Source organism: Lissotriton helveticus, chromosome 6, assembly GCF_964261635.1.
Source record: "Lissotriton helveticus chromosome 6, aLisHel1.1, whole genome shotgun sequence".
NCBI classification, from domain to species: Eukaryota; Metazoa; Chordata; class Amphibia; order Caudata; family Salamandridae; genus Lissotriton; species Lissotriton helveticus.
Genome location: NC_136067.1, coordinates 1,081,225,118 through 1,081,251,573, shown reverse-complemented (window position 1 = coordinate 1,081,251,573; position 26,456 = coordinate 1,081,225,118). Strand labels below are relative to the sequence as shown.

The window sequence follows — 26,456 nt, the reverse complement described above, 5'->3', positions numbered from 1 at the left end:
TGTTCATGAATTCGCAATGGCCAGAGAAGCACTGCAACTGGCAGGATAGGCACTAAAAAAATTAAACTGGTGTTGGAGAACACATGTGAGATACAATATTGGACTACCTTATGCAATTACCAACCAAGAAAATGTAAGTGACAACATTAAGATAGAGCCAAAAGCCAATTCGTATAGCAAATATTAAGGCTGGTGAGGATATATATATATATATATATATTGGGATTTGTATGTGTAAACAATAGACACATTTTAAGTAAAATTTATACTTTAATAGATTTCATGATATAAAATATTATTTGATATTCATACAGAATCCAGTCTGTATTTGATTCATATCATTAGGTATTGTTCATAAAATATATATTTTGAAATACCAAAGTAGATTTATCTGATAACCAATTAGAAGAAAAAAAATATCCAAAATTCTATTTTTAGGTGTGCATTCCATATTTTGCTACACCAACCTAATTTTGTATGAGCAAATCTTGTGGAAAACTCCTGTGTTCACAGATCAAGTATAATTTGATTAACAGTTTGATAAAAAACTAAATATGGCTTTTCTCTTCCCATTAATACCCCCACTAGAAAATGGTACCATGAACTCTCCATTAAACATATAAAATATGTACCAATTCTCACAGCAAACTTTTACTGTCCACAGGACTTGGAGGTTTGGTGTAACATTACATGTTCACGAGATATTTGTTAAAATAGAATCTCCAATACCAGTTTCAGAATCCCTATTAGTATAGTCCACAGGATAGACTCTTCCTCCTGAGCAGCATCCTGAGGTGCATGCCGTTTCTTTTGATTTGCTTGTCTCTCTTCTGGATCGTATGATTCTTCAGAAAACGGATCCTCCTGAACTGTCCGATCATGGTATACTTTTATTTCAAATTCACTCTCTATATGAGATGGATGACCATATATTCCAATCCCCACTGGCCGCTGGAAATAGGATGGCACAACAATGACATCTCGGCCGCATGTTGTAGACTGTAATTCATACTCGTCAAAGCTGGGGTGGAGGGTGGCATCTGACACATACAAGTCTGCATCCCCTTTTGGGCTTTCCATTTCAAGAATTATCTTTCCTTCATGATTCAGTCTTAGGTAGCTGTAGTTTCCAGCACCAATCTGGCCCCCAACTACATGCAATAGCATCCATTCCTCTGGAACTTCATCCGCATCAAAGCAATGCACCACAAATAGGTTACCAGAGACTAGAAACAGCAGCAAAGCTTTCCTCCATAGGGGACACATAGCGCCTGATGTCACATTCGCCAAAATTGTGTTTTTCCACAATAGATTATGGACCATTATCCTGTAGAAATTAAAAACAAAAATGTCACTAAAAGATCAAAAAGCACCCTAGATGTTTATTCATTATACAAGGGATTCAGATCTTACTATCCCATGTTGTGCTTGTCACCAACACTACAAGGTGAAATGTAAATTACCTGGAGGTATCTTTTCAATAGCATGCAAGTGCAGTTATGATGCCAAATCAGTTTATGATATCCGTTATCCTATTAACAGCATATTACTCTGCCATATTACGTGTACTCAAACACAAAAGGCTTTGTCAAATACACAGTACAACACAATAAAATTCATAAACATGAGTTAAAGCTCTGGGCAAAATTCATCATAACATGAGTAGGGTGCTCTCAACATAGAAAATTATGAAAAACCAAGGAATTATACTTTTTGTGAAGAGAGTTGATGTGGCAATACGTTTCAGGGAATAAAATACCCTGTACTGTACCTGAAAACAACATGGCACGTTAACTCTGACTTCCAAGACCTTGCCCTTTGGCTTCGTTCCTCTATATGGATAAGGAACTCCTTGACGACTTACAATATCCTTAAAAGGTATGGCAGGTGGTACTTTATCACAATTACTACACAGGCAGGGATAGCACCCGCTTAATTATGACTAGGACAGACTTTCTATTGTAAAGCCCTTTTTTATTTTCTTATTAACATTCATGTGGCTTCCGATCTAGTTTTGTGTAAACCTGTCAGGGGTGGGGTAGGGCGTTGTTGTTTGAGAAATTAGCCTTACAGTGTTTTTTCTAGGCCTCAAACGGAGACAAGCAGTCAATCAAGTTATAGATATCTGGTTCGTCAATCAAAGAATCTGGGTATGTGGACCCAAATTTGAAATCAAACCTCAAATCCAATTGGATTAGGGAGTTTTTTTCTCCCATTTTGTGTCCCACAACTGGGTTGCCCGACCCAAACTATCTAATTGGCTGGCTGCAAGTGCCATAAGATCCAAGTTATAGCTCAATGGCAAGGCTGGAACTGGTCGGCGGTTGTGCTAGTGTTCCTTTCTGAAGGGGGTTTTGCTGGGCAGTTTGAGATAGATGGTTCATATAAGGAAAGGGTCATTTCAAATTTGCATAAGGCAGGTCTCTGCCTGGAGTGGTAAAGTGGGTGAAAGCAATGAGCTGGAATGCTAACCAGAGGGCTGCATGTGTTTTTCACGAAAATCCAACCTAAAGAAACTGTTTCTAAATGTTTTCGGCAAACCAATCTTAACTTTTTTTTGTATAAATCAAGAATGGATTTGACCAGGGTGATTAAACCAACCTAGTGAAACCCTTTCTTAATGAAAAATCTTATTTTTCCAAGATGTTTTCGTACTTTTTATGGGTAGGTTCCCTCTTAACCACTGCATTTTTTCTTCTTTAAAATGATGCTTCCAGGCTTTCCGATCCACTCACCCTCCTCTACCTGCCATAGCCTATCCCCATTGGCAGCAGACTCTTTTTGCCACTATTCGCCTACTCTTCTTCCATCAGCCTTTTCTTTATGCTTGCTCCCTACCTTCTGTTTCTGGATATAAGGTGATGCTTCCATCTTGTGGGAATATGTTCAATTCTTACAAGCCCAAATGATTTCCTTTAGGCACAGATAGCGCACAATGCCATCTTTTATCCTTAGTCTGTTTTTATTTTTTTACATTACATTTATTTTCTCCACAAAAACATAATATTGTTATGAAAGGGGTATTGATATATTTGACCTTTCTATAAATTATACTTTGTCATCCCGTTTCTTCAGGTTCTATTTTTTCATTTTAGATTTCCAACAAAATGAGCGATTACCACCCTTTAGAGACTGCCAGTGGTTTAGACTATCTTAAAGCATTCATCCCATCTCCCTCTGTGTTAAAAGGAATCATTTAGATCATCTATAACGTTGTCCTCTGAAGAGGGAGCTGCAAAAACACTGCCATTTGCTTAGCATGGTCAGCTAAGGTCTGGCATGCCAATTTATGTGCAGGGAAAAAAGATAAACAGGGCGTGCTAGGGATGAACTTTCCCTTTTTATCTCTTGTATGAAATTTCGCCTGCGTCTACAGCAAAAAAAAGCTACACTGATTTACGACAAACGTAGCATGAAAGTAGAACTTCACTCATAAAGCAGTTTTTCATTGGTTTGGTGAAAATCAGTGCACTGGTTCTGGAGATAGAAGTGTTCAAAAAAGTTGCCTGGCGGGTTTAAAGGCTGTGGCGCTGCCTGCGTCGACCACGCCATAGCACTTTTAAAAATGTTTTTAAGTCATTTTACAAAACACCATGCTCTGCTGTGCAACATGTTTAAACAAGCATTTACAATGCAACGGTCTCGGCATTGCAAAAGTTAGAACTATTAGCATTGTAAATGAACGCGAGTTTAAGGTCTTGACATTGTAAATGACAAGGTCTTTTATTTATGTTTTAAAAACCAAAACATAAATAAAAGTCATTGTCATTTACAATGCCAATAGCTCAAAGTCACGTAATGTGTATGGCAAACTACAGTAGCCTCCTGACGAGTGCCCCTTCACTTAATTTTTTACAACTGAAAGCCCTGGCATTTTTTTTTTTTTACAAATTAAGCCTGGGTGGTGTCCGTGTCTGCATGGCAGTGGTGGTGTCCGTGAGTGCATGGGAGTGGTGGTGTCCGTGTGTGCATGGCAGTGGTGGTGTCCGTGTGTGCATGGCAGTGGTGGTGTCCGTGTGTGCATGGCAGTGGTGGTGTCCGTGTGTGCATGGCAGTGGTGGTGTCCGTGTGTGCATGGCAGTGGTGGTGTCCGTGTGTGCATGGCAGTGGTGGTGTCCGTGTGTGCATGGCAGTGGTGGTGTCCGTGTGTGCATGGCAGTGGTGTGTCCGTGTGTGCATGGCAGTGGTGTGTCCGTGTGTGCATGGCAGTGGTGGTGTCCGTGTGTGCATGGCAGTGGTGGTGTCCGTGTGTGCATGGCAGTGGTGGTGTCCGTGTGTGCATGGCAGTGGTGGTGTCCGTGTGTGCATGGCAGTGGTGGTGTCCGTGTGTGCATGGCAGTGGTGGTGTCCGTGTGGGCATGGCAGTAATGGTGGTGTCCGTGTGGGCATGGCAGTAATGGTGGTGTCCGTGTGGGCATGGCAGTAATGGTGGTGTCCGTGTGGGCATGGCAGTAATGGTGGTGTCCGTGTGGGCATGGCAGTAGTGGTGGTGTCCGTGTGGGCATGGCAGTAGTGGTGGTGTCCGTGTGTGCATGGCAGTGGTGTGTCTGTGTGTGCATGGCAGTGGTGTGTCCGTGTGTGCATGGCAGTGGTGGTGTCCGTGTGTGCATGGCAGTGGTGGTGTCCGTGTGTGCATGGCAGTGGTGGTGTCCGTGTGTGCATGGCAGTGGTGGTGTCCGTGTGTGCATGGCAGTGGTGGTGTCCGTGTGTGCATGGCAGTGGTGGTGTCTGGTGTCTGTGTGTGCATGGCAGTGGTGGTGTCTGTGTGTGCATGGCAGTGGTGGTGTCTGTGTGTGCATGGCAGTGGTGGTGTCTGTGTGTGCATGGCAGTGGTGGTGTCTGTGTGTGCATGGCAGTGGTGGTGTCTGTGTGTGCATGGCAGTGGTGGTGTCTGTGTGTGCATGGCAGTGGTGGTGTCTGTGTGTGCATGGCAGTGGTGGTGTCTGTGTGTGCATGGCAGTGGTGGTGTCTGTGTGTGCATGGCAGTGGTGGTGTCTGTGTGTGCATGGCAGTGGTGGTGTCTGTGTGTGCATGGCAGTGGTGGTGTCTGAGTGTGCATGGCATCCAAGGGCATTTCAGTGCTCAGTCGTGGCTGCTGGATGCATAAAACCCAAAGCACTAGATGTCACCTAAAGGATTGATGCAATTTTATATCAAGAACGCATGGCATGCTCCTGAAAAGGAAAAGCCTCTATCAAACTCCACTGAACTGTATGCAAAGATAATCAACTTGGAAAGTCGTATTTCTATAAAATAGTTACGGTGAAAGGGTGAGAGTTTTAGAGGCTACGTTCTCGGAAAGCTGGCCTTTTGTACAACTCGGCAGCAAGGGTTTCCCTCCAGACACGCTTACAGCCTGCAGATGCTCACTTCTAGGAATCTCGGCCATCCTGCACAGATCAATAGAATCACAGAACACCCCTTGCCCACGCTGGACCTTTATAGCTGCTAAAGGCAATGACGTTACTGGGTTATCTAGTTAACGTGTTTTGATAGTTCTTTAGCTGGAAAAGAGGAAAAAAGGTAAACAACTGATAAGTAAGTTAAGAAAAACCATCCCTGCCTGCAAGGAAATAGATAGGTCGTGAGGAAAATAAACGAAAAAAACATCTGCCGCACATGAAACAGCCAGAACAGTAGGGGGGGTTATGATCTCATCGGCCTATTGGACACAAACAAAAGGTCACAGCGCTCAAGGGCACCGACAGCAAACACTAACAGACGAAGCAGCCCAAAGAGTACATGGCAAATACTTCTCACATCAGCCATTTTACACAACGGCGAAACCTACATGTGCCACTCGGAGCCGTACAACCGGGATGCAGAGACCAGCAGAACTGTACAGAACTTGAACTGGGTGTAGCGCAAGGACACAGAACATGGCTGCCGTGAGAATACAAGAAACTTGTGAATATTAGCAGCTGGTACAAAGAAGGCACAAGCAGCCGGAAATAACATTGTCCCAAATAACGACAGCACCAAAAAAACATTCGACAACGTTTACTTGATTTATGGGGTAGAAGCAGCTAGTTGGCGACACCAGTAAATCATTGGATTCATTCAGGCATCACCTTCTGAGACAAATAACCAAAATGGACAGCAATAACCGTCCCGCGATGCTGCCTTCCGTGAAGCCGGCCGGGATGAAATGTGTGTCCCAGCAACAACAAGCTTCGACGCTTATCAGCGCCGCGGGCTAGTATGCAGACTCCCCTTGCAAAATTGCAAGCGAAATATGGGGTGGAAGTTCGAGTGTGGTGTAGTGGGGGTATGTGATGAATATCCCCATGTGTATATGTAAATGTTCTCCCTTTGACTTGCACGTTTTACGGGTTTCTAAAGTCTGCGTTTCTTACTAAAATTGCGATCAATCATAGAATAGGACTGTAAACATGTGATTTATTTAACATTAAAATTGTTTTGGTCTATTATTAGTAATCTAGATTTTTTTCAAATTTTAAAACACATAGGTTGTATATAGTGAAGCAGCAAGGCCGGTGATAAATAAAACAGGCATTATTTCAGCGTGTGAGTATATTTCAATTTGCGGTGTGCCTGTGTTAGCAGTATACACACTCGCACATGTAGGTCACTAGATAGACGGTAAAAGTAAATGGCGGCAGCGTGAATGCAACTGGTGTCTGTGAGGCGTGAGCACGCGCTGAGGCCATTGCATTGCTCGTGGTGGTGTTTACTGGCGGAAGTGGAAAGGCGCTGGTGAGGGTGGCAGGGCAATGCTAGGGTGGACTGGCATTGGTCGAAGGGGGCAATGGGCAGTAATTCAATTGGGGAGACAGGGCTGTGCTGAGGTAACTGGGCAGTTTGGGGATAAGTCGGAAGCGAAAGGGTCACGTGACAGCACGCGGAATGGAATGTCAGGGTAGTTCCGGGATTAGAGTGACAGGCGGCTGGGACTGCAGAGGGCTGGGCTTAGGTGACAGTGCGGGGCTGGGGGTGACAGGGCAGTGCTGGGGCATTATTTCAGCGTGTGAGTATATTTCAATTTGCGGTGTGCCTGTGTTAGCAGTATACACACTCGCACATGTAGGTCAGTAGATAGACGGTAGAAGTAAATGGCTGCAGCGTGAATGCAACTGGTGTCTGTGAGCCGTGCGCCGCGCGCTGGTATGCAGACTCCCCCTGCATTCCACAGGAGGCGCGCGACGCGATCCGGCCTGCCATGCATGCCGTGGAGACAAGACCTGGCCACGCGCACAACGTTAGCCTATGGAAAAACGCTGCGCGCGGCCAGGTCTTGTCTCCCTTCGGCGTCTCAGACGCCGACTATAGTTCTCTGGCGAGAACGCGCTTTTCAAGCGCGTTATAGCCCGAGACCTAAAAACCATTAACAAAGCGAAATAGCTAGTTCAGAGCTTAATCTTATAAATGTGGTTTGCTTTTTTTGGAGGAGAACAATTTGGTTGGATTATTTTCGTTTAAAAAAGACTAAAGCTCACTGATGGGGGGGTGATAGAAAGAGAGACCATAATGCATAAGGGAATCTCTTGAGACAAAAAGAGCACTGAAATTACTGAACTACGTCTCAAAAAGCGTGGACTTAACATCTAGGTACACTTACGTTGCTAAAATGTTCTCATTCTGGTGATTTAACATCATACCCGAGAAATGATTTTAAGCTATATTCAAAAAGCAGGCTGTGCAGGGGAATTTAAATGTGACACAAGGCACTTTACCCTTAACGGGGGTGTTGGGTGGAATTATTCAGCGAAGGCAATGTTTAACAAATGAGGGACTGCCATGAAGCTGAAACAGGTCAACGCCATCTCCACCTCCTGCTACAACACACTCTGCATGCTTCGCAGGATCTACAAGTGGATCCTGACCGAAACAAGAAGAACAGTAACCCAAGCCCTCGTCAGCAGAAGGCTGGACTACGGCAACGCACTCTACGCAGGAATCCCAGCCAAACACCTGCGACGATTACAACGCATCCAAAACGCCTCCGCCAGACTGATTCTCAATATCCCCCGCCGCAGCCACATCACCCCCCACCTAAGAGACCTGCACTGGCTCCCCGTCAACAAGAGGATCACCTTCAAGCTGCTCACCCACGCTCACAAGGCACTCCACAACACCGGACCAGCCTACCTGAACAACAGACTCAACTTCTACACCCCCGCCCGCCAGCTCCGCTCCTCCAGCCTCGCCCGCGCATGCAACGAACAACCTCTGGCGGCAGATCCTTCTCCTTCCTCGCCGTCAAGACCTGGAACACCCTTCCCCACTCATCTGTGGCAGACCCAAGACCTGCTCACCTTCAGAAGGCTCCTCAAGACCTGGCTCTTTGAGCAGTAGCAGCACCCCCCCCCCCCCCCCCCCCTAGCTCCTTGAGACCCTCACGGGTAAGTAGCGGCACGCTTTACAAGTTCACTGATTGATTGAACAAAAAAACAAAGAGGGGGAGTGAAGCGGGAGAGAAATGAACTAAGGCGAACTCGTCCTCCTCAAAAACGTCATAAAATAACCAAAAAGAATCCACCTTCGATACCTTAAATAATTGTATCCTTCCTAGAAAAAAAAGGCACAAAAATACCTCACAATTTGTGATAAAGATGCGTGCCCCAATGATGTATAGGGAAACACTGTGTTTTTAAAAATAACCCTCACCCACCAAAAGGAACCTTGGTGGCATGCTTTATCATTGGGTTCTTCCCACCCTGCTGCGGGACGGGGCGTGCTACAACCTACGGAGACACGGCAGCACTTACGAGTGATATCACTATGTGTCGTGCTAATGTGAGAGTGGAAGAGTCAGGAAAGTGACAAAGTGGTGCAGTTTAAAAGTTAACTGGCTATGTGGAAAAATTACTATTTAATACCTTCCCTAGCTGGTAGCGTTAAAAGAGGGGAGTGGAGGCAATATGCTTCTATGGGCTTCCACCTCACTAGTCAACATGTTTCAAAGCCATCTCCTTTGGCTTTTTCTTCAGGACCAAGTTAGATCCCTTAACCCCTCTTACAAAAATGGAATCACAGCGTGGCCTGCTGTACAATGTAAGCAGGAGTAATGAGTAATTATGACATGTAATACTATACCCAATTGGTATTGTTTCTTAATAATTATCTGGAAGGATAAAAAAACATCTTTAACTGTCAGCATTTGCAACACGAACTTACATCACCATGAACGTGGGAATCTGTAAAATAAGGGGATATATTTTTCTATCTCAAGGTGCACTGCAATTGCCATATATTGTTGGTGCTGTGCTACCCATGAAAGACATATGATATACAAAACAAAACAAGACTTTACAACACTTAAACAGAAAACACACACTCTAAAACGATCAATGACTGTGTACTTGGTCCGACACTTTGGTGGCTAGAACACCTGATGGTCATTACATACTGTATCGAATGAGAGATTAAAAAAAACCTTACATAATTAATGTCAGGGGATAGCCCCATGAGCTTTTCACAGGAGGGGAGGAGCGCCTGTAGTCAAACACTGCAAGGGAATGGAAGGTTGTTATAAAAAGGGGACTAGAATGCCCTCTCACTCAGTGTGCCATCTGGTTGTGAGCTAGATCAACTGCGGGGGACAGGGGGCGGCTAAGCCGTACTAACGTCTTCAAGGCTGTTCACTCTCCAGGGTACTACCTCGCTGTGGCTCCGTGGAACACTGAGTCGGAGCTGCTATTTGTGTGCAGCACTTTCTGGTTTGCGCGCCAAATAGCGTGCAAAGACTAGAGCGAGAAAAAAAAAATGCCCACCTTGGTGGCTCACTTATCATGTGCAACAAGCACACACTTTCGGTGTATGCTTACATGGCTGTTTAATTACCGGGACTTCTAAACAAAAGGAAAAGGACAGGCCATGGGTTAACTTGGTTTGGCAGATTGCTGATGTGATTCTTGTCCTTATATGGAGGAAAAGAAAAAGAAAATTTAAAAAGAAGAGGGCGCGGTTTTTGTCATGTATTGTATGCATAAGCAGAATGCTTGGGCATACCGGTGCATTCAGGGTTCTGAACCCCAGTACCCGGTCCAAAATTCTCACAAGGTTCTGTCACAGAGTTCTAGTCAGGTGCGTGCCAGGAAGAGCATTATAGAGGGTCACTACCATATACATGAGTTGTGGTGCTGAAGGGGCGCACCTAAGGATTACAGTTGTCCCAAGGGATTTCGTCATTCAGGCCTGTGGCGTGTATCCCAAAACGGAACACCTAGCGTTGTTCTTTGTAAAAAAGGAATTGTTCATTGGGTACTCTTTCCACAACTGTCCAGTGGATGTCCCTAATAGTATAATTGGCTTCTAAAATATGTGAGGCCATTTTAGTGGTGTTCTTTTTACACTTAATGTTGCTTTTGTGTTCACCTATACACGTTTTCATTGGGCGAGTAGTCATACCTATGTATTGTATTTGACATGGGTATGTGATCAAGTACACTATGTTTTTACTGCATTGTTCCCACTCTGTGCCATTGGTAAACTTGATTTTTGTACTTTGCTTTGTTAAATGGCATACACTACATTGGCCGCAAGGGTAGTGGCCCTTTACTGGCGGTAAAAGGGTGTTTGTTATCTCTGTTAATGGGGTGTCTCGAGGTCTTGTGTGGACTACCATGTCCCTTAGATTTTTTACCCATTTATGGGAGAACATGGGTTTCGGTAAATCGAGTTGGCCAGTTTAGTAGATGCGAGTGCTTGTTTATGTTTTTCGTTGCTTGGTTCGAGCTGGTGTTAAAAGTTATAATGCATATAGGTCTTTCTTCCTGTTCTTTTGGTAAAGCAGGTTCCACAAGGGCATCCCTATTATTGTTCCTTGCTTGTTTGAAAGCTTTTGCCACTACTAAATGGATATTCGCCTGGTCGGACCATTCGTTAATCTCGTCCTGGGTTCTGATGGATAGCCCACTTTCACAAACTCCTCTCGAGTGGAGGAAAGTGCAGAGCTGGAATAAAATTCAGGCAGATAACCAAGTGGACACACTACAGAGGTTACCCTCATCCAAATTTGAGGAAGGTAACATTAACTTAGAAAGCGAAACCCTCAGTAACACCCTACAATCCGCTATTGATTGGGTAGCACCAGACATAGAGAAAGAATCAGACATAAAGGCAAGGGTTTAATGAGCCACTAAGGGAAAGGAAACAAAGCCTCCGCCAAGCCGAGAGACGGTGGCGGAAAGCTTACGACCCCGCTGAGCTAACAACCTATGAATCTCTACTCACACTTTATAAAAAATCCATCATATCTAGGAATGCTGAGTACGATGAAGCGCGAATCACTGACTCGCCAAATAAACAAAAGGAGACTTTTAAGATCTTAAAAGAACTCAGCAAAAAGTCAGATGCAAACTTCGCAGTAGCACCCACTGACTGTAACGTTCGACAGTCTTTTTTCCTCCAGAAAGTAACAGACATCCTCCTAGAGATTGAAAACACCCCCATCACCATGAGCACCCTGGAGTTGTCCACACCCCTACCCCTCACCTGTCATCATCTCACTAGCTTCCCTCAACAAGACCCAAGGTCTCTAATACTCCTGTCAATTGGTACCAAATCAGGCTCCCCTGCCTACCCCTGCCCGCCACGGACCTTCAGGATGGCACTCCCTGCCCTGGAAAGTCAGATTCTCACCCTCCTGAATAATTCCTTGGCGACTGGCCAGGTCCCCTCAAACCTGAAGGAGGCTAGAGTTACTCCTCTACTAAAAAAACCAGGGGCAGGCAGGACTGAACTAAAAAATTATAGGCCTATCTCCCAGCTCCCTTTCCTAACAAAAGTTGTGGAGCAACACGTCTTGAAGACCATATCGGCATTCCTAGAGGAACACGAACTACTTCAATCTCACCAGGCAGGTTTCAGAGCCCACCACAGTACGGAGCTGGTTATGCTATCAGTACTGGACGAACTTAGGATTAAGGCTGACAACAAAGAATCGACCGCCCTGATTTTACTAGATCTGTCAGAAGCGTTCGATACGGTCTGCCACACAAAACTATTGACCCGGCTGTTGGATTTGGGCATTCGGGGGCAGGCCCACAAATGTTTAGAATCCTTTTCATCAGGACGATCGTAGAGGATCCAACTGGGCGAGCAGGTATTGGAAAAGGGCAACATCTCGTGTGGGGTCCCTCAGGACTCCACATTGTCCTCGCTCCTCTTTAATATATACCTACAGCCTCTGGTGGCTGCGCTAGCCAAAATGGACTGCCGAGTATTCAACTACACGGATGACACCCAACTCATCCTGAGGATCGATAATTCGGCCCATGCCCAACAGTCAGCCCTGAGCATACTCAGGTTCACAGTAAACTGGATGACTGCTAACTCCCTAAAAATCAATCCAGACAAAATCGAAGTCCTAGCCATCTCAACTAAAAACAACCCCAGGAGCGATCGGTTCTGGCCCCAAGAGTTGGGGGCCACTCCTAACCCAGCACCCATTGTGAAAAGTTTGGGCATTAAGATCGACTCTGAGCTCTCTATGACCAACCAAGTCAATTCTGTGGTCGGAACATGCATAGGTCTTCTAAGACAGCTGAGGAATCTGGTTCCTCTTCTCTCAGTTTAGTCAATGAAAACGATAGTATCAGCAACTATTGTCTTGAGACTTGACTACGGCAATGCGCTTTATGTCGGGCTCCCCCAGAAACTTACTAACAAACTGCAAGTAAGGTTAAATGACGCAGCCAAGCTAATCTTTAGGCTGCCCAGAAGAACTCACGCCACTTCCTTGCTGTGCAAGTTGTACTGGCTGCCTATCAAGCAAAGAGCGAAGTTAAGGGGTTTTGCATTACCCACAAAGCTCTACACGGACACGCCCCAGGGTACATAAAAGAACGCCTACTCAAATATGTGCGAGGGCGCGTGCTGCGCTCAGCGGACGCCGGCCGGGTGACCTTCCCGCAATTTAACACCACATCCAAAGGGGGACGATCGTTTTCGGTCCTTCTGCCACAACTTTGGAATTAGTTGCCCGTTAATCTCTGTAAAGAACCCAGTCTTCTCCCCTTCCGGAAACAACTAAAAACAATCCTTTTTAGGGAAGCATTAGATACGGCTTAAAGTCCTTTCAGTACCTGGAGACAATCCCGCCTTTGACTGTGTTTCTCCTCTTCCAAAGCGCAAAGAGACAGACCTGTTGGTGATTAAGAGAACTAACATAATTCTTATGCCTAATAATTGAAGCCTCTGATGCCGAGAGGTTGGGTCGATTCCGAGTGGATCAAGGACCAGGCAAAATGGTCACTTGCCCGCAATGCCGGCTCTGTGCCTCTAAGTTCCTCAAATAGACTCGCCACCATCGATAACGCGCCATTTTGCCTGGTCCTTGATCCACTCGGAATTGACCCATCCTCTCGGCATCAGAGGCTTCAATTATTAGGCATAAGAATTATGTCCTGATGATGATCTGTGTACCTAGATAACGGATCGAAACGCCATCGACTCTAATGACACCTTATACAAAACTGAATATGTACTACTAATGTAAAGGTGTAGATTATGTTCTGATGTACCATGACATTATGCAAATTCTGGTACCTCAAACCTCACGCTCTTGCCTACAAGCCCTTTTGTTCTACTTTTGTCACTGTATGTCAGTTGCACATGTGTTAGTTGGGTGCAGGCGTGTGCCCCGCGTTGTGAACCGTTGTGTAACATTCCTATTAATCATTTATAAGTAAATACTAGACCACTGTCCGGCTGGACAAGTCAAAATCAATATAGCTACGACTGTATCTATATTTATTCCTTGTGTATATTCTTCCTCAATGGGACCACTGTTGTTTGAATAGCATTATTCCCAAGGTCCCGTTTGACCTATTTGGGTTCCCTTGTTGTTTCTAATATATTTTGATATGTAGATATCTGTTCTCCGGTTAATGTGACTAGTTATTATCTATGTAAATAGATGACCGATTTTTGTGCTTGAATGGTATTTATTTGTATTCATTATAGATAAAGGGGTAACCCAATAAGTCAAGACGGACCTGGGTATAATGCTGGAATATAAAGGTAGCCTGTGACCAATTAGTTTGTGAATTGAATTCAAATGTAGCTAGTATGTGTTGTGTGGAATACTACAACACCGATAATATCCAAATTACCTATTTTATGCATTCAATCAAAGTCAAATCATGAATACAAGTAATAAGGAACCACACAGAAAATAGCGCCACGCGAAATTAAATTCTTCACATGACATTTAATTGATTATAAAACCATTCTACTCATTGAATAACAATAGGTTGCGCGCAGGAAAAGGGGAAAGAGTCGGGGAGTGGTTGTGAGGGTGGTAGGAGTGCAAATCACAGGAATACAGATAGCCAAAATTAGATGCTTTCAAAATACTGGTAATTCAAAACAGTCATAGATGACCTGTCCACTGTATATCATTTATTTACATGTAATCTGTAAATTTAATTTGTGCATTCAATGCATTTTCAATGGTATATGGGATGGGAAGCAGGTACAGGTCTTAGTACAGTGGTGGGCGTCGACGTTTCGACTCGACTGATGCATGGAGGGTAGTTTGGGCCTCAGCTGCGAGTCTTCTTCAGGACGGTGGGGGGCAACCTATAGGTAAAAGGCTAATTAGACATGGCGCTACGTGTGATAGAAAAGGTGTTCATGACAACAAAATAACAAAACATCAATTTAACACAAAGATTCAGCAACAGAACATCACTCCCCTAACAAATTAAGTGCACATACAAGAAACCAGTATCACTAAGGCCAGTACAAACCAGGAAAGAACGCACAACCAATTTCCAGTGGCACAATTTATACGCTCTCTCCTACAAAGACATATCTAAAAAAGGACAATATCACCAAAACATTAGTGTAGACCTACTCCTAAACCGACAAAGTACTATGCACCCCAAATCTATTCCTGGAAAAGTCTGCAGACGACTGCACCACTCAGTTACACATGTCTAAGAATATTTATTGAATGTGTGAAAAACACTGAACAGGGACCCAAAAAGAAACTAAAGGTCCAGAGGACAGAATGGATTTTAACAAAACCTGCCTCTAGGAAATACCTAAGATGGAGGTGGAGCCCCGGCAAGCAAGCACTAGCCTACTAGACTCCAATGAGGAAAAGAGCAAGCAGAAATAGCCAAACAAGCAACAGCAACCTGCAATGAGAAAAGGACGGAGAGGCCCACCTTAGAGGAACCTCTTACAAGAAGCCTGTAAAAGAATAAGGCCAGAACTGCAAATAAAAGCACAGAATCATCCGAGTACTGAAACAAGACCTGATGAGCTTCAATTGTAAGGAGATTAATGAAAAGTAATCTGATTATAACAAAATAAAAACCAAAATGATCAACATAAATGTAAGAAGAGAAGGAAACAAGCACATGTGCAAGAGTATGTGGACACATGATAAGAATGGTTAAAAAGGGAAACTACAAATAAAAACGAATAAAAAGGCACTCAAAATGATGCTACCATAAGCAACATGCTTATGAATAAGCCTTACGTGTAATGACTCTATGCAGATGGCAAGGAAACATTAATCACACTGGGCAGCATATTAAACAGGTTTCAGGAAAAAATAAGAATGTCATGCATATTGTTTTGGTGACTGGCTTATTATGCCATAAATATGTTAAAACAAAAGGCCAAAAGTAAGTAAGGGAATACCAAATTGTTTATTGGCCCAAATTACTGTGAAAAATATAGAAAAACTGGTTAAAAAAGGCCACGGGCACTGTACACGACCTCTATGAAAGAATACCAACCAAAAATGGCTTATTACAAGGTTATGTACCAGCTCCAAAACTGTTCCTAATTCATTTATAAAATCTGACGGGAGCACTTGAGGGCTGTTGTCCATTTCTCCAGTAACAAGGACTTACAAATTGGCGCCTACTAATGTTCGCTGATTATTGCCTTAACTCCAGTTGGGCTCCAAAGAAGTTGGAATTTTCTTCTGCTCCACTACTCATACTCGAATTGCATGACAATGAATCTAGACTATTCACATCCCTCAACTAGCACAGTTCCATAACCTGCAAATTCAATGCCACGTATACCAATGCATCAAAAGCTCTATCCACGAATGACTATACATTATTAAATATTCCAAGCACGAGTGGTCTAAAAGATGTTTTAAAAAAGAATCAAAAAGTCATTTTAGAATGACATTGCATGTTGTAACAAAAAAAACAAGTGTATTCGATGCAGCAAACAAAATATCATAATTTTAAATTATTTTTATCTAAAGAAACTTATCAACCTGGATATCATACCCTTTTCCTGATTCTAACATATGGGGGATTCCACTACATGAGATAGACTACTGGACGAAACTACCAAAGATAAATTGGAAATGCAGTCTATGTGGCGACGAGATCAAGGATATCAAGTATGTGATTTTAATTTGCATTAACATCCTGACGCAGATGTTGCTACAAATAAAGTGCATTTGAATTCAGACTGTAAAATAGCATTAAATGTAATATATGTTCCAAATAAACGAAGCCATTATCTTACTATTTACAGGTTTTTTTTTAATATGTTTCTTTGTTTTAAGAATTCCTTGGGACTAGTCATTGCATTTAAGCTTATATTATAGTTAATACATTGTAAGTTTTTTCTTGTTTATTTAAAGCTAATGTCAAAATTGATAAAAACAGAATTGAAGTGAACTGACCGCACATAATGCAAGCCACTGGAACAATGTATAAGATTAATTTGTGCGATTCCTTTGTTAAATACTAAAACAAAGTTCAATGATTTATTAAATTAATGTTGATACATGTAAACAATGTTCCTCTTTTATATTATGCAGACTGCACAAAGGCCTTACTCCAAGTCATTTTTAATGTAATTACTGTACCTTCACAATTTTACTCACACATTTCGGCTGCAAAAACCTGACAAAATATGCCTCTGAGAAATTGTCAGATGGAGAAAAAAGGTGATAATCTGGTATGCAAACTTTACACCACATCTTATGTCCTATTCTGAGATATGGAGCTCAGAACAATGCATTAATATTGAACCCTGTAAGTATTACACCCCTTTGGATTAACCAGTGTAGTATCATCACCCAGACAACTTGAGGCTTGTAATGAGCTAAAGAGCAATATTATGGCCAAACAGAAGGGTTATAAAATCTGAAGATATGTGAATATTTATATATTTTATCCATATATCCATAATATGTTGTGAGAAGTGTCTTCTATATTTCTTCTACTTTCATTTACTCCAACAAGATTTTAGGTTCTTCCTCCAATTCTTCTAATTTACAATGTTAAATCCCTATGGCATAACACATACCCATGGCATACACACCTTTGCTATTATTAACTTTAGTTCATAATGGTATAAAAAAATGGTCGGACACTAGACAAAGGTGAGAACTGCCATTGGAATAAATTATTATATGAACATGAGATTAATTATGATTCATAATATAGCTTTACATGCCTGCAGCCGCAGCAGCCGCAGCCTATAAATATCTGCCTACTGTTCTAAAACTATAAAAATAAAATGTGACTTTAATAGCTGTACAGCCCATTGAAGCAGGTTACAATACCATTAGAACCTTTCACCCAATGAGGTAAGAATGTGATCATAAAACAAATACAAAACTCTTGTTGTGCTATTTGGATAGGAGATGCAGGAAGGCAGTCAATCGTTGCAGCCCCTCTCTTCTGCCATACTGCCCAGGTCCTGCACCTTGGCAGGGACACGGAAAAGGCCGGGCTTGCAGCATCTCCCCCTCCTTCCTCCTCTGTCTGAAGCTTTTCTGCATGACTGACTTGAGCAGAAAGGGGAAGCCTACCGTCTCTTCCTAAGAACAGGGTCTCTCCCGATGCCCTAAAAACTTCTGAAACTTTACTTAGCACCAGAGGATACAAATAAAGTGTGGATTGTAATGTTGATGGCTTATATTAGTGTTTATTGATACCAGAGTTAAAATAAACATCCACACATTTCTCAATCAGAGCACAATGTGCGGCGGGTAAAACTTCTAATGCTGAGGTGGTAAATAGTCTAAAGGCGACCACTAAAGAAAATAGTTTTGACTACGTTGTTAGAGAACGATTAGATTACTAATGTTCTTTGCAATATATGTTCTAATTAACAAATCACTGTTGTGAAAATTAGTAGGTGATGCTGAAGAGCTGAAGTCTGAATCAACTACAGAAGTGTCAATAATAATTAATGAGACTGGACCGTCAGCCTTTGGTGCACAGTGAAGTCAGTTGAATTTACAAGAATAATGTGTTCAAGCAGATTACAGATAGTGTTCTAGCATCATGCAATAAAAAAGATGAAGGAGTGATGTGAATATAACAACATCTAAGTGGTGAAAATGCAAAAGATCATTGAATGTGCATGTCGAGAAAAATGGGCGAGAGGTTTAATCTTTTTAGAAGTATTTGAAGAGGGCGACAGGCACACGTGGCAAATCAACAAAACTATTTACGATCATGGAAAGTAGTACTTCAGGAGTACTCTTTTACATGCATTTGTGAATTAACCCAAAACATTGCCCTTTCTATTTGTGCTAATTGTATAGGACCATTCCCATTCTGATCCAATGTTAGATGTTTTGGGGAAAATTCAAATGGCACAGAATAGTATGTAAAATGGTCCTACTTTACATACTTCAAAACGTCTTTACGAAGACGCCCTTAAAGAATGGCAATGGTCCCACCCATGTGCTAAGCCCAGGTTTGAATTGGATGTAAACAAGGACTTTCATTTGCTTTTAGCCCATGAGAGAGGACTGAGTATCTAAGCCGGATATTAGGAAGTTTTAATGCCAAGCATTCCAAGTTTCAAACAGTATCTGCAGAGCTCGATTACATTCAGTCTATCTATTACTGGAACTAGAACCGCCATCTTAGTTAGCTGTCTAGCTGCCTAACTCAGTAACTCCACCCCTATGAAACCATTCTGGGGGGCCAGAACCACTACCATTTTTTCTCACCATGCAACTGATTTCTACCAGTGAGCTAGTTACTTAATAATATCACAACAATCAACTACCTGCACTCCATTGCACCGCTGACACTCCCCGCCAATGCAAACTCTGTAGGGCCATCATAGGAACTTGGGATCTAGATGGCAGGAGCAAGAAATCAATGCTATCTACTCCTTAACCTTTCTGGACTAACAGGTTACTGCTAAATTGCATGTCACTCCCAAAACACAGCATTGAGATCTTCACCCTTCTTGAAGATAAATCCCCGGATGCCTTGTTTCTCACAGAGACTTGGCTGAATTAAAATTCGGCTGCAACATTGCCATGTCTCTTCCCCAGGGGTACTCTATTATCAGGCTTGATAGGAAAGACAAAAGAGGTGGAGGAGTAGCCATCATCTTTAAAGAGAAATATAAATGCACCAGCACACCTATGGATATTAAAGATAGTGAATGCCTTCTGTTCCCCCAGGAATTATCACCCACCTCTACATTCTCAGGGATTCTCATCTACCGGCCCCAAGGACCATCAATGCAATTCACCCTAGCTCTGCCAGAAATGGAGGCACAAAGCAGTTTAAATAAGGCAAACATCACCGTTATGCAATCTTAATCTGCATTTTGATGACGGCAAGGACATTATGGCAACTAGACTAATACAAGACCTCGCAGCATTACGGCTAAACCTAATCTCTAGATCTGCGACACATAGCCAGGGCCACTTACTGGACTCAATCTTCTCTAACATCATTCAGTTAACATGAAAGATGCACTTTATGTCCTATGGTCAGACCACTTTATTGTCCCTTTCCGGTTTAGCCCTCCCATAGCAGGTCTGAAGGAAATTGCTCCTGCCAAAATTAGAAGGCCATAGAAAAAACTTGAGAAGAGCAAATGACATAATGCACTGAAGAAATCTATTCTGATAGAGGATGAGGTTACCAAAATGTACACCAAATTTGAGAAATGGCTAACACAGTGACTTGACTCTCCATTCCTTATAAACCTCTGACTTCAAAGCGAAGCGATGGCCAGCTCCATGGTATACTCCAGAACTGGCAGAACTCAAGAAAGAGATCAAGAAAATAGAAAGAATCTGGAGGAAAGGATACGACCTGGGCAATCAAATAATCTACTAACAGTAAAAAAACAAACTATCAGCAGGTCATAATATAGACCAATGTCTCTTACTTTAGCACTAAAATTGAGAGTGTCACCAATTTGTCAAGAGAGATACCATCATGACATCACCCACTTGTATAGCAGCCCCACCGCCTTCCACCGAGCGCTGTGACATGTTCGTCACACCTTTTACAAATAAAGTAAATCTTATTTTTGGGAGACTCTCCCAAAGAGCCCATCACCTGGTCCAGCTCACTCTGAAGAATTAATAACAAATGCTCAACTGTCTTCATTTCCGCCCTAAATATAGATGACATTGGCACCATCTTAAAGTCTATAAAATGTGGTGCACCACTTGAATCAGCCTCACCTAATGTCCTACTAACAGCTGGCGACAGTATTCTACCTACTCTAATGAAAATCCTAAACAGGTCCCTGGCACTCAGTAGTGTTCCCCCTGCATGGAAGCATGCTATATACAAACTTCTGCATGAGGAGCCACATGCAGACCCCCTTGATGGTCGACAATTACAGACCAATCTCTCTGCTTCCAATAGCTAGTAAAATCTTAAAGAAGCATGTTAATACACATCTCTCTAATTTTATAGAAACTCATTCTATCCTTCATCCCACACATATGGGTTGTAGACCTGGAAACAGCACTGAGACCGCATTGTTAGTGGCCACTGAAGAGCACCAAGCCATGCTTGACCGGGGTGGCTCAGCAGCCATCATGCCACTTCTGACACCTTTTCCCTCTGCAGTTTGGGCCAATGACTGGAAAAAGCTGGCATTGCAGCCTCCGCTCTGAAATGGTTCAATGCTTTTCTAACAACTAAGTTTTCATGTTCGGGATGGACCATTTCTTTCAGCTACATATCCCATTGACTGCGGAGTCCCACAGGGCTCCTCTTTAAGCCCAATCACCTTTAATGTATATGCCCTCCCACTGGCAAGAATGTACTCAGCTGGTTCTTGCATTACCCCGGAATCCAGTGACCTAAAAGGTTGCCTCAAGGAAGTAATCGAATGGATGTCAACTAGGAACCACAAACTCTCAATGGTTGGAAAACAGAAGTGCTGGTTGTTGGGAACAGCACATCCTGCTGGAAAGAACTGCTATGGCCTCAATGCCTCAGAGGGCGACCAGTACCTTCTATGACAGTAAAAAGCCTTGGCTTTTGGTTGGACAGAAAACTCACTATAGATACTCAAACAAAAAAGGTGTTTGTTGGCCACTTGCTTTGGACTACTACGCACACTTCGGAAAGTCATGCAGTGGCTACCCCCCTCATCCAATAGGGTAGTCATTCAAGGACTGATCAACTCCCGTCGTGACTACAGTAACTCCTTGTTTCTTGGAAACCCTCAATACGTCCAAAGCGCCTACAGATCAATCATTCAAAATGCTGCTGCACTATCACTCTTCAAGATCCCCAAACACCATTCCGCAGCCCCAGCGTTGGCGGCGCTTCACTGGCTCACAATACAATAAAGAATGATGTTGTATCCTATGACAGGTAGCAAGGTAGAGTTGTGTAGGTTTCTTTAAATGAGGATATAAAAAATTAATTTTTAGGTCCTATGAAAGGCTCGCCGAAAGGTTCCGCTCTGATCCAAAAACTGGTTTGCCCATACATGCCAAATAGATCACTAGGCTGCGAGATCGCTTCTCTGATGACCAACCCGAAAGTAAAGCGAGTCAGATGCGATTGCCGCTCTTTGGCCTTTAAGCTGTGGAACGTCCTCCCTACCAAACTAAGACAAACTAAGACAGACGCAGCCAGAAATTCCTTTAGGAAACTAATAAAGACCCACCTATTCTAAACCTCAGTTTAATTCGCCTAGGTCTTGCAGGTGTGTCTGTCTCCAGGAGAGCCTTTTGGGGTAGCTGCGTGCTATATAAGACACCATGAATAGAATAGAATACCTGATTAAGATCTGATCCCCAAGGAACGTTTCTTGATTAGATGTTCGTTTATGAGTCAAACACTTAACCCCCCCGCCCCCGCATGAAATGCTAATACAGAAAATGCAAACAGCGAACACAAGGGGACAACTATTCAACACTGAGGTGAGAGGGGCAGCCCTCTATAAGTTATTCAGGAAGAATCTCCTTCTCAAGGGCAGCCCAACGTCCACTGTACTATGCAGGAGCTATGTTGAATCGTGCTTTGGTAGGGATCTATTTAGCCATGGTAGGAGACCTAGCGTTGACAGGTCTCATTTCATGACAGATAGTGTCACTGATATGTGAAATTAAACTAGTATTAGGATCGTATTGGGTTCATATGACTGTCCCCTCACCAGTAAGAAGAAAAGTACTCTTTCCATAGCTCGATGTCCTTGGGTAAGACCTCTCATTTCCCTTTCACTGATTGGCTGGCACAAAGCTGCGTCTGTTTAAGGAGATTATCAGTGCCAGGGCTTTATTTTTTTTAGAGAATAGCAAGCTGGTAGACCCGAGTTGAGGTGACCACCTGCCCGCTACTTACACGGACCGTCCGTGAATTCAGCCTTAGATCTGTCGTCCGTTGTTGATCTTTTAACGGATGTAATTTGTCCGTAGTTTTACCACTTCCGGGTCGCGGAACAACCAGTACCAGGGCTGAACAAAATGCGAGCCTCTTCTGGAAATGGGAGGTACTAAGATGTGTAAGGAGGGCTAGGACTGGAGCATTGAGGAGCTCCACCCAATCCTAGTGCGCTGCACATAATGTGCTGATTGGCGTGCCAGAGCAGTCCTTCTGTGGCGGGGGCGCCCGGTTTAGTACTGGTCTTCTTGGATTACGGCATTTCTTGCGTTTATTGACTGGATATTTCTTTTGTAATGCAAATTCTATTTGCTCTATGCGACTGAATTGAAAGCTTCCTTGCTTGTCAGAACAGATCGTGCTGTATTGTAGATTGACTTTTGACGAGACATTTCACATTTAATATGACACCCATGCTCGTGACTTTCTGCTTGCCACCCATAGGCAGTTCGTATTTTGCAAAGCACCTACATTTACGAGGGGATTCGATGTTGCAGATGCTTAGGAGTACGTGTGCACTGATAGATAGATACATTTACTTTTATTTGATATAGTTTAAATCATAAAAGGGCGGCACAACCACCAATATACACAATGTGCAAGGACGATTATACCAATGCATTAATTAACATAAATCATCAAATTTACTAAAATGATTATATCAATGCATTAATTAACTTGTCTCATTAAAATTTGCAGTAAAACAATTATCAATCTCGTGTGCACTGATAAAAGACATGTTATTCACCGCTTTTGTCGTTTCGATTTCTGTAACAAAAGGCATTTTTCTTTGCATGATAGATCGTAGTATACAGCCCAGTTTCTTCCCTCCTCTTTGCCATTACATTCAATTTTAGAATTAAAAAAAAATAACGCGATGATCACGGCTGGTGCGGTAGGTCACAAATATGGAACCCACGCTTATCCCGTGGGCCCGATGACTTAGCGTAGACACTTTTTTAGCGTGGACAACAGTCCTGCATGTTTCAGCTTTGTCCCTTAGTCGGGACTCATATCTCGCTGTTTATACCCATTGCCCCGCATTTTTGGTGGTCAGCCACTTTAACTCTCTGAAACTACAAGCACTTCTGAGCCCCTTATGAGCTGTGACAGAAGCCCTTGCCATGGCTGTGAAGAAGGAGCTGCAGTACAGTACTGGCCTGCACCATGTAGCTTCGGGAGCATGCTCAGCTATAGAGGTGCACAGTCACCTGCAAATAAACACTCCTAAATGTGTTCATGAATACCACGCTGGGCTGGGAGCCAGTCCTGGAAAAATGCGCTTGGTGTTTATTATTAAGCCTGCAAGTGTTAAGGTATGGTCAGGGGATAGAGGCATAGACAAAGTGTGATTTGCCCAAGTTCAAACAGTTTATTAAATTAGTAGAGCCAAGACTGAAGCACACTGCTCTTTGCTGCAAAAGCTATATATATATGTAAAACTTTATTGCATTTAGGTGAATATACCAGGTGACTGGCCACTCATCCCCTCTCACAGGCTATATACAGTCCATTTTTTTACCATTCTCACCAGCAGATTTTACATATAATGTAAATACTACCAATTTTGCTAAAATGGGAGTGATCAAATACGTCAAGAAAGGTAATTGCCCTATAGCACACAATTTGACCAAATGAGAGGCCGGGATTAAAAATGGTTTCTGGTTCCACACTTCCAACTAGTTGTTGTAACGCACATGCGCAATCTTGTAATGGGAGTGCCCATGTTTGATGGATCGCAGGGCTAAAATATGACTCCCCCCGAGGACGTTGTTATGCTTGGTTTCGTCCGCGTACCTTGGGCACGTTGAATAAAGTACATTGCGCGTGCGGTGACAGAGCAGACACATGCAGTGATAAACTAATACCCCTCTGGGTAAGTGTCCCGTTATTGCGGCTAGCGATCCGGCTATTCACAGCGCTGCAACTCGGCACCGCATGCTGCACATCACATACACGTCACCCTGGCTCCGACATAACATTTGGCGATGAGCGTGGGACGAAGACCACATGTCACCAGGCAGCCACGTCCAAAGAGCCAATAGCCTTCCTACAGTATGCAGACGACATAGTGGTGCTGAGTCAAACCCCTATTGGGTTACAAACTTATAAAAATAAACTTACTTAAATAACTTATTAAAATACTTGGACCAAGAAATGTTGGAACTAAATAAAGAGAAAACAAAGATTGTACGTCTAGTGGACCCCAAAAAACCCAAGTTTAAATGGTTGGTAAAAGGGAGAATAGTAGAAGAACAAGCACCCTACAAATATCTAGGTTTAAAATTGGGACACGGTCCTACAAATAAAGAACATAAAATGTACCTAAAAGCAAAAACGCAATCATTAATTTTTGCATATAGAGTACTGTATAAAAAATTGGGCTGCCCGAACCATGTCCATCTGTTAAAAGTGATGGCAGCACAAATTCTCCCCGCATTGTCCTATGCTTTAGTAGTCTGGTGCGGTAAAGAGGTAGAACTATTAAATGAACTCCAGACAAAGGTATATAAAGCTGTATTCAACCTACCAAAGTCAGCCTCCCCAGTTCAGGTTCGGCTGGAATTCGGCCTTCAGAATCAAAAATTCAGAAGCATGAGCGGCTTCGTGAAGTTATGCCAGAAATTTCGTACATCTGAGCCGGGGTCATTGAATAGTCTATGCTGGAAAGGAATAAAAACCCAGATGGATCAAGACATCTAAATTCATGGGGAACCCGTCTAAGAAAATCATTGGCAGAACTGGATATACAAACGATATGGGACAGCATGGTAGATCGGGCAGTATTTGGTAAAACGGTAAATAATATAGCAAAGAGAAAGTCCTTCGTAGAAGATAAAATAACAACATCAAAACGCCGGCATGGGTGGACAGTGATCAATTCTTACGTGTCAACAAAGCCACAGGCTTACTTAGTAACCCATTTCAGCGCTAAGCTAAAAAAGAACTTTATTGATTACCGGCTGGGTAAGCATGATTCGAAAGACCTACAGCCTTCCTGGAAAAACAACCAACACGCAGCACACTGTTGCCTATGCGGTTTTCGTAATGAAACGCTAACTCACCTGCTGTGCGTTTGCCCGGCAGTTAAGGATCTAAGGGACCGGCTTTTAAAGCCCATTTTTAACGAATTAAACATTCGCACATGCAGGCAAGCGGTGATATGTTGGTTGGAAGGAGCCTCCATAATCTTGGCTTGCCGGGGTGTAAAGGAACAAGAGTTGGCCCAAGTGAGGACACACAGTTAACTGTGAGGAGCAGCAATACCATGCCAAAGCTGCAATACCACACCCAGCACAGACCAGAGTGGCAAGTAAGAGACACTGTCTGACAGAACATGGCTCATTTACCGGCGATAGAACAATTTTTGGTGGAAGGGGCCCCATCTGCTCAGGCCCCAAGGTGGAGAGAATGGGTTGAGCGCGTGCAACTCTTCTTTGAGGCCGAACAGAAGCTTCCCATGATAATACATCTTGGTGGGAAGGAGGTGTGCAAAAGAGCAAAATCAGTGGTGGAGGCAACACCGAAGACACACCTCATGCCTATTGCAGCCCTCAACGGCTATTTCGAGCCTATGGCAAACTAAGATTACGAACGATTCGTATTCAGACAAGCGAGACAGCAGCCGAAGGAATCGTTAGATGCATTCCATGCGTGCTTAAAGGAACTAGCAAGCACTTGTGGGTTCAGAGATGAGACAGAGGAGATCCGAGGACAGATCATTCAGGGATGTGCATCGGCAAAGTTGAGGGAGAGGATCCTAGAAGAGTCAGGGGAATTACTAGCAGACATACTTACCTTAGGAAGAACCAAAGAACTCTCAAAGGTAAGGGCTGCCCACATGGAGGCCGTTCTCCAAGCTCCCATCAAGACCGAGCCGGT

At 43.2% G+C, this 26,456-nt stretch overlaps 1 protein-coding gene across 2 annotated transcripts; it reads right to left on the bottom strand.

Moving 5' to 3' along the window:
* Positions 1 to 250: 250 nt before the first annotated feature.
* C6H6orf120 (chromosome 6 C6orf120 homolog) lies at positions 251 to 22,662 on the bottom strand. Of its 2 annotated transcripts, none has more exons than XM_078648726.1 (2): positions 22,536 to 22,662; positions 251 to 1,327 (listed from the first exon to the last, which is right to left on the bottom strand). In XM_078648726.1, exon 2 carries the CDS (start codon positions 1,321 to 1,323, stop codon positions 709 to 711), a length of 615 nt encoding a protein of 204 aa, XP_078504852.1. In that variant the 5' UTR covers positions 1,324 to 1,327; positions 22,536 to 22,662; the 3' UTR covers positions 251 to 708. The 2 variants fall into 2 exon arrangements, with proteins under 2 accessions (XP_078504852.1, XP_078504851.1); XM_078648725.1 differs by lacking the exon at positions 22,536 to 22,662 and adding an exon at positions 22,348 to 22,483.
* Positions 22,663 to 26,456: the final 3,794 nt, after the last annotated feature.

Bases quoted from the DNA above. Each gene is read 5' to 3' on its own strand.
- C6H6orf120 (XM_078648726.1), bottom strand. From the start codon at position 1,323: ATGGTCCATAATCTATTGTGGAAAAACACAATTTTGGCGAATGTGACA.